Below are 8,946 nucleotides of genomic sequence, written 5' to 3' on the forward strand. Positions count from 1 at the left end.
TTAAATAATTAATATCATGATGAGGGTGTGAGTTGTACTAAAAAGCAATTATTTAGATGTTGTCATGTTTAGGGTCAATCATTCCTATCCATAATAATTATTGAAGTTGTTGATTTTGCATCACAAGTGAGATTTCTTTTTGAGCATCAAAGAATTTATCAACACATGAATCCACACATTTCTTCTCATAATCATCGAGGTCCTTTCCATAGGCAGTGAGACATTTCTTGTTGCACACAGTGAGCATGCTGTTAAGGCGAATTGCCACGTGCGATGATTAGAAAATACATTCGTTCAACGAATTTAATTCAAATTGACCAAAAAAGATGACCATAACGTTCCGAATAACGAGAAAGATTCATGCAATAATAATCATCCATTTTCTATAAAACAATTAAATACACATACTTGAAGTAGAGTGTTCGGAAAGCCTCCAATTCAACCATAGACACTTGTTGTTGTTGGCCAAAACCTGCTGGATTGTTCATTTTTTTCTTTTATTCCATTTTGATTGGCTCAATCATTGAAAATATTGTTAATGTTTGGATTGTACACACATATTAACCTGGTGAACCTTTAATTCAATGATCACAACTTGCATTATGCTCTGGTAACAACTCTTCTTGACACAATTTAAATTTGTACAAGTGTTCCAGTATTCACACCAGCATCTCCAACACATCCTCCTTGTGTTCCCACAGATGTGATCACAAAATCTATTCTGACCTTATTCCCAGTGACAGAGCCTTTATAAGTTGCAGCTCTTCCATCATCCCATGTTACCTTGACATCCAAATAATTATTGATAAATGTTCCAGAGTAGTATTTAGTGATGGAACTACCGTCGTTCTTATTACTTCCAGATACATTTCCATATTCTAAAAAGTGTTTGAAAATTTAACAAACCATTTCCGAAAGGTACTTACGATCTACTTGGAATTTCATTTCCCACCCTGCCACTGTGGAATTCTAGTGTATATGTTTAATAAAATGTAAAGAATTGGTTGAATTTAAGGTAGGCCTTACTTACTGTAGCTACCCCTTTCCATCTTGTCCACTGTAATACAATTTATAAGTGCAGATGTGATGATTGGATTCAATCAGAGTTTGGAACCATGTATGAAACTTACTGAAGTTAAACCATCTTTTCCGCCTCCAATTCTATAGTGTTTGATATTAGGATCCTCAAATGTCTCGAACAAGGTTCCAGTATTCACTCCAGCATCTCCAACACATCCTCCTTGTGTTCCCACGGATGTGATCACAAAATCTATTCTGACCTTATTTCCAGTGACGGAGCCTTTATAAGTTGCAGCTCGTCCATCATCCCATGTTACCTTGACATCTAAATAATTGTTAATAAAGGTACCAGAATAGTGCTTTGTGATAGCTCCTGCGTTATCATTCTTGTTACTTCCAGACACGTTTCCAAATTCTAGATGAGAATCATGTTCAGTACATGCTCTCAAGCACCAGACGTTTAAACAAACTTACGATCAACTTTGAATTTCATTTCCCATCCATCAACACTCGAGTTCTAATGTCATGCATGCATGAATAAAAAATCTTTGTAATGATACGAATACTTACACACTATTATCAACAAAAATATTAAGGTAAATTGTTGAAAATAAATAAAACACATACTGTCTTTCCTTGCCATCTTGTCCAATGGGTGACACCATCTTTGCCACCTCCGATACGAAGTATACGTGTCATTGGAAGTGAATGTACTTGCACTTGTGGTTGTTGGTAGATTTGTGGTTGTTGTGGATAATATGGTTGTTGATAATTTGGTGTATAACCTTGATTTGGTTGCATTACTTGAGGATAAGAAGGCATGGTTGGAATCGAGGGTTGTTGTGGCGGATACATAATTCCAGTGTTATAAGAGACATTATTCCTTCTGAAAACATCTCCGTTAGGTAAAGGCAACACGTTCATGTCATTTGTTTCAACTCTCATGATGACATCTGTTCCGTTGTTATGGAATACCAAATACATGACATAGGCAAATTTGGTTGGATCTCGAACCACATAACCCTCACATTTTCTGCCATCGGATTGATTTTGCAAAGTAAAGTATCCTCCTTCATGCATGAGACAAGACCAGTACTTGCCAGAATTTTCAACAAAACTAGCTCCAATAAGAGTTGGGACATCTGTGATCACTGTTGCACATGGATTCATCACGGGCATATTGGACACGGTCATTCTAGTGAAGATATCACTGGGTCCAACCAATTGCGAGCCATCCAACGATGGAGTTAATTTCCAATGGGTGTTACCATCAAAACTATTGCAAACCATTGATTGATCATAGCCATGGTTGGGATGAAAAAGTTATTTGTGATGATTCCAATTTACAATCATCATTAATTATTAAAATTGCACCACGTACGTTATAAAAACAGCCCAACTCAATCCTCCATTCAAAGGTACAGCAATACCAGTAGCAACTCTTCCAGTACCATCCTGAATCCATCTGAACGTATTTCCGCTTGGAGAACTGACCCATATTCTTCCCGATCTTTCGATGAACGATCCGTCAAGCCTTGGTGCAACGTTTCCCATGGTGGTTGTTATTCTCATTAAAAAAGCAGTATCGAGATTTTTTGATGATGAAAGCCAAGCTTGCAACACAGCCTTTGTGCAAAGTGCACTTGGCATTCGTAAAAGTAACCTTAATTGAACTTTGTTTCATCCAAGCTTCGTCCTGTACATGTATCATCATTCAGAATAAATAACTTGCAACTTGCAGAAAATTTTGTACAAGCGCTGCTCCAAGGCCCCAAACAAGAAGGTAATTGAATCAAATCATTCCAACAAAAAAATTGAGAACACACTCTGGCCTCCGCACTTGAAAATGGTCTCCAACAAGCAAGCCACGCCAAGAAATACCATGAAAGATCAATCCTCTCACAGAATTTTAAAAAACAAGAGTTATTACATGAAACGAAAGCCAATCGTCAGGCTCTCATCTGCTCAGGTTGGTGCAGTCCCTCAGCAACCACAAGATACATCACATGCTTCGCTAACACCCTCCACTCCAGCATCAAAGGAGGTGCAACAACAAGATACATCACATACTTCACAAAGCCATGAGAGTCAACATGATGTTGTTGTAAATTCTCCCAATCATTCCGAAGAAGAAGATGTTCACTTGGATTTCACTCCAAAAACATCCAATCCTTTTTCTGTCAATTACAAATCGACGCCAGAGAACACTCCTGATACATCTACACTGATGGAAACTACTCTTACCGATGCAGGTATGAAGGACAGTGTCACTCACTATGAGGGCAACACCACCGATGAACAATTGTTATTAACAACAACATGTGACAATTGTTGTGCAGTGTCAATGGAAACCATCGAACAAGTTGAACCTCAAGAGACAAATTCTTTTGAAATTTCCATCCAAGAATTCGACGCCACGGAAAGCACCCATATGCAAGACATTTCTGATGATATTATCGACAATGATTTCTATTCAACTAAATCAAATCCAACTCAAGGCCCCATCATTCAAAAATCGCTCATTGAGGAAATGCGTGCTACTGCCCAAGAGCTCAGTGAATACAAGCAACAAAAAAAAGTAGAAAAAGAATTATGTGACCAAACACTTCTGAAAATGGGTCTCGATGTTAACATTCCCATGCATGAACATGTCAGAAATGGTGAAGAACGAATTTCCAAGTCGCATAAATTCGTCGATAAGGACAACAAGGGACTCATGTACGTCCTTCATGATGAAAACGAAACGGTCCAATGGGAGATTGTGCAGCCACATGAAGGAACACATATTCAAAGAATGCTTGTTCGATTCGAAATCATCGTCACGTGTGGCTCTTCTGACCATTCGTTCACGAATAAGGTTCCATCCAGACTCCATTCTGGTATGACCTACAACTTCAGATATTTGTTGAGAGTGAGGAAAGGACTGATGGACATGGCACCTTGCTGTGTCTTAACGATGCAATCGTCAGAGATTAAGCGATTACCCTTTCATACCATTCTCCATAACCCCACAGGAAGAGAATGCATCATGGATCAGAATGAAATGGTTTTTGAAGGACATCAAAAAGTAACCATTGAATGGAACGAATATTGTCAAAATGGAGAAAAGTGTCAACTACAATTGAAAGTGTATCATGACAAGAATGCTCTTGAATCTAAAACCGAGAGAATACACGCCATGACCAGCCTCTCTTGCTTTGTACAACTAAGTAACGATCTGGAACTTGCCACTCCACACATGAATTACGACAAGTTTTTAACTGAACTTGCAAAACAATCGCTTTTCAAAGAAGTATCAAGATTCAATATTTTCAATCTCCAAAATTTGGAAATTCGAAGAGAATTGGTGAACGAGTCCATCTCGTTGAACGAAATTGAACAAGAATTGCAACAAGCACCTCACTCATTGCACAAGTATAATTTACTGGCCTCAAAATATCGTTATGTATTATCACCGCCATGTTCTTTTGAATCATTGGATTGTGAAACAGACTTGGAAGAGTTAAGACATTGTTTCGAGTGTCTTGGTGTCGATGTGTATGATTACAACTCTCGAAATACGTGTGAAAAGAATATGATCATTCCATTATGTCCCGAGGAAGTGTTGCTCATGTATCAAGCTGTTGCCAAACATCGTTCAAGACAAACTACTTTTCTTTATGCAAAGCTCCTTTCCAGTGTTAAACTTTCCAACCTCAATGATCATCAACGAGAATATTTAGCATTATTATATTGCATGCTCTCCATTTCAACATTTGTCAATCCACAAGTCACCACTCTTGTCAGCCCATTTGAAAGACTCCCTGATCAGAAACAAGTCAAGAAAACTCGAATGCTAGTGAGCACAGACGAACACGATAGTACAGTAGAGCTACGACACATGCTCTACCAACAAACGGAAGATTATTTTCCACAGTGTTTGAACTTGAGTGCAGATAGTAACTTTTTCGAGCAAGTGTTTCAATCGCTAAGCTTGGAATCCTCCCAAAGGATTATGCAAAATCTTCTTGCACGATTTAACTTTGATCCAGTGGAATGGAACAGTTCCATGTCCATGACAAGTTTAATTGAATTCTTTCCTCCTCTCATGACAAACTTTATCAGGAGTGGAGTGTTCAATAGTCGACCTCTTGCCATTCGATGCTTCTTTGGAAAATTCTGCACTCTTCTATTGTGTAAACTTAGTGGCAGAGAAACAGACGATTTACAACAGAGAGTTCATTCCTTTGATATGAACAACTTGCTTGACACAACAATAGTTGTGAATCGTATTTGTGATATTGTGGCAAGAACATTGGATTCTCTGTACCAATTCATGCAAAAAGAAAAGATTTCGTTTGAGGATCTCTATTTCCTCAACAGCGCTCTTACCTTAATTCGTCAAGTCTGTTATTTTTACCAACTACTGATCAATGAAACAAGTGTGAATGAGGACGAGAAACGAGTGACAGCAGCTTTTGAGAAACTTGATAAATTCGTATGGTCAAAACTAGGTGGTGCCGATGGTGTGTCAACAAAAGTATTTGAAATATTACCACTTCGAGTGGCATTAGGAATTAAGAGCGTCCACTCTGATATTTCACGTTGAATCCTTCCACAAGTTGGTGGAACCGAAAAAGCCGTTACAAGAAAATTTCAAAAAAAAAATGCCTCGAGGGAAACCAGGAACAAAACGGAAGGAGCTTGCTCCGACATCATCACCAGCCACTTCAAAAAACACGCAATCCAATGCGAGCTCATCCACGAATAAAGGAAGGCAGATGACACTCACTGCTTTTTGTAAGACACGTAAAGTGGAACGTGTCGATAACCAAACTACTACAATGGCCATCGGAACCATGATGAATGAAAGTATGATGAGTAGTGATGCAGCTGTTGAAGAGGAATCACCCGTGAAGGTAAACATTCCCAAGTCTTATTCCGCTTCACTTAGTATCATTACATCATCTGCAACAGTCCTTTTAGATACAATAATAACTCCAAGCACAAAGCCTTCGGAAGAGTTATCAGCAGCATCATCACCGAATACATCTCCGACGCTCTCTATCGTCACCAGCGACATGAGCAACGTTGTGGAAGTATCTACAAGCAACAGCAATAGACTCTCTCCTGTATCAGCAAATGATTCAAAAAGCGTAGATGACGAATATGACATCTTTAACGACACCACATTCGATCAAATTTTCTCTTCCTCTGCAACGTTCAAGTCAAACATTGATTCCATCTATGAATCTCTAAGGGAGGTACGCGAAACAGCAAGAGAGCTTGTGGAACTACGAAAAGAAATAGCACTAAGCGCTGAATTAGACGAGCAAATAAGAATTGAAAAGGAGAAGATAGCCAAAAGGCAGTCATTAAGCCACACTGAAAACTTATCCAAACTAGAACTCATTCTATCAGAAGATGGCAACGCCATAGCATTGGATCGTTCCCTGATTCAACCATCGAATGACTATGATGGCTTTGTTTCTCAGTTAAAAAATTTAACAGCGTTCGAAGAAATGAGACGGTTTTACATTCTCAAGCTTGATAAATGTGGCTTGATACGACATCACACAACACAATGGACCAAAGAAGAAATTGAGCAAGAGTTAAGACGCGTGGTTCCAAAACACCCTGCATCTATGTTCGAATGGGAAAAGGTTGAGATCATTAAGAAGCATTTCAACTATCAATGCGATAAGTGCCCTGCAGAGATCAAGACATTGTTATTCAAACCTATTAGCACTCAAGAATTTGAAAAATATTTAGGAAAAGTTGGTATCGAGCTAGATTGTACAAAGAAAGATACCAAGAACGAATGCTTTGAATTTTTGTGTGCAGAAGAAATGATCTTTGTGTATTCACGTGTACAGCGAACTTATTGCACATTTGTGAACCATTTACTGAAACGATTTATGGAAACACTATCTAAGAGTACCCATCCACAATCTGTACAACAATATCTACCATTTCTCATCTCTGTATACATGTCCAGACATTATTTTAGGCCTGATAATTTGTTACATTCAAGTTCTAATTGGTATGCTTCAGAAACTTTTTCAGAGAGCCAGAAGAGTTTTGTTGACTCTTTGGCGAGTCATTCTATTGTGCAATCACCAATAATTATCGATTTAATTGAACAAGTTTTTGCTCTCTACGACACGGCTTCAATGAAGAGTGTTGTCACCACTCTTTTGCAATATTTTGGATTTGAGCACGAAGCCTCTGAGAACTTGGTAATACTTTCAGAGAACAATGAAATGTCACATGAAAATTTGCTTCAACTCATCAAGGTGAACTGTCCTCCCTTATTTTCATGCTTTATTCAACAAAAGCCGTGGTTGCACAAACGATACAAGAACATTGAGATTGTTTTCAAAACGCTCATGCTCATTATTCTCGCCAAGATTACAAACAACAGAAAAGTAACAACGAGTGATATTTTAGATGGCATGACCAATCACAATACAGCCAACAACATCAAGATTGAGGAGTCAATATTTTTACACACCATGGAGTTCATTCAACGATTGTCATCCATATGCCCACCACAGAAGAGTAAGGTTTTCCCATTTTTCTATCTGTTGGATAATCTCATTTCTCTAATATTGTGCTTGGACTTGAAGTCTATTCAAAGTTGTATGAGCAAAGAATCATTGTCCCTGTGTGAAAAGTTTTCCGAATCCATTCACTCTTCCCTTCGTGCTCTGTTACCTAAAATTGAGTATAACCATTTCTTTCTCCGTTTTGGAGACATTGTGAGGGAAATCATTCCACTCAAAATGTCTTCCTTTAAAACTGCTTCCAAAGCACCTCCTGCACAACAAACTCTCTCTTTTCAAACTAGGCTTCGTTGCGAAAGAGAGGATTTTTAAACGTAACAATTAGTGATTTATCCCAAATTTCACCTGTGTTTTGTTTGGACAATAAGTAATTTCATATGCTAAATTGTTCAATGATCAATAATTATGGTCGTTTTGCTGTTTGTTGGGGCTTACTGTTGTAACGTGCTCTTGAGACCTATTTCTTAGCCTTACTGCCTCATTGGGAGTTGAACATGCAACCTTCTTGAGAATTGCATCCACGCCGCATGATTCACACCGCTTTCCTGTGGTGTTCAGAGAAGAGAAACAGGAACAACAACGCTGCACGCCTCGACTCGGAACCACTGGATCAGCTTTGCTCACTACCTTCCTTCCCAAATACCCATAATAATCGTGGATGGAGCAAGTCTTGAATCCCAACGAGCAATGAAAATTCAATCACTTTGTCGATGACAATCTCATAATAACAATCGGAGCCGCCTGCACTGACATTACCAATAAAACCACTTTCTTTTTTTCCTGTGATGATTCTAATGCTCTACTGTCATTCAAATGGTTGTCAATGAAAGCTTTTCTCGCTTTTTGGAACTCAAAGGAATCAATCACATGCTCTTCTGACGTTTTCAAAATGAAGGAAAACAATCTGAAAGAGAGGAATGGCCCAATGTGATTGAGGATGGTTTCAAAGCCTTGCATATCGAAACATGATTCTTTAAGGAGCGACACTAGTTCTTGTACTCTCTCAAATTCAATATGGGACAAACAACTAATAACTTTGTCCAAGGTTACGTCTTGGAAGGAACAAGAGTTGCGTTGTCAGTAGTAGTTGACCCCAAAGTGTCATTCAGTGATGAACTTGAAGGAAGCAAGTCTGTCTCTGAATCCGTGACAATTACTTTGGACTGAAGAGGGAAGTTGAAAGGTTTGAGTCGTTCTTGATCTTTATGCTTTTCCTTACTGGAATATGGTCGTGAACGATAAGGCTTCTGGTTTGAGAGCATTTTGGAAGGAATTGTAAAAGGAACTTTTTTTCAAATACAGAAACAAAGCCTTAGGCTAGTACTTGGATTTCAGGCCAATTCCTTTCTATGATAGCTGGGACGTGCTATATCGCATCACC

General features: G+C 38.6%; 4 protein-coding genes across 4 annotated transcripts; 2 read left to right on the top strand and 2 right to left on the bottom strand.

Moving 5' to 3' along the window:
- Positions 1–97: 97 nt before the first annotated feature.
- C9374_013262 (uncharacterized protein) lies at positions 98–488 on the bottom strand (the record flags this gene model as incomplete). The annotated part of the gene is made up of 2 exons (XM_044689119.1): positions 98–248; positions 409–488. 2 exons carry the CDS (start codon positions 486–488, stop codon positions 98–100), a joined length of 231 nt encoding a protein of 76 aa, XP_044553671.1.
- Positions 489–633: 145 nt separating this feature from the next.
- C9374_013263 (uncharacterized protein) lies at positions 634–2,574 on the bottom strand (the record flags this gene model as incomplete). Its single annotated transcript, XM_044689120.1, has 7 exons — positions 634–878; positions 927–969; positions 1,031–1,057; positions 1,131–1,435; positions 1,495–1,537; positions 1,648–2,296; positions 2,402–2,574. 7 exons carry the CDS (start codon positions 2,572–2,574, stop codon positions 634–636), a joined length of 1,485 nt encoding a protein of 494 aa, XP_044553672.1.
- A 292-nt stretch (positions 2,575–2,866) lies between these two features.
- Positions 2,867–5,608, top strand: C9374_013264 (uncharacterized protein; the record flags this gene model as incomplete). The annotated part of the gene is made up of 1 exon (XM_044689121.1): positions 2,867–5,608. The coding sequence occupies one exon, from the start codon at positions 2,867–2,869 to the stop codon at positions 5,606–5,608; it is 2,742 nt and encodes a 913-aa protein (XP_044553673.1).
- Positions 5,609–5,666: 58 nt separating this feature from the next.
- C9374_013265 (uncharacterized protein) lies at positions 5,667–7,877 on the top strand (the record flags this gene model as incomplete). Its single annotated transcript, XM_044689122.1, has 1 exon — positions 5,667–7,877. The coding sequence occupies one exon, from the start codon at positions 5,667–5,669 to the stop codon at positions 7,875–7,877; it is 2,211 nt and encodes a 736-aa protein (XP_044553674.1).
- Between the last annotated feature and the right edge of the window lie 1,069 nt (positions 7,878–8,946).

The sequence above is a fragment of the Naegleria lovaniensis genome (genome assembly GCF_003324165.1).
Source record: "Naegleria lovaniensis strain ATCC 30569 chromosome Unknown tig006, whole genome shotgun sequence".
Lineage (NCBI taxonomy): Eukaryota > Heterolobosea > Eutetramitea > Acrasida > Naegleriidae > Naegleria > Naegleria lovaniensis.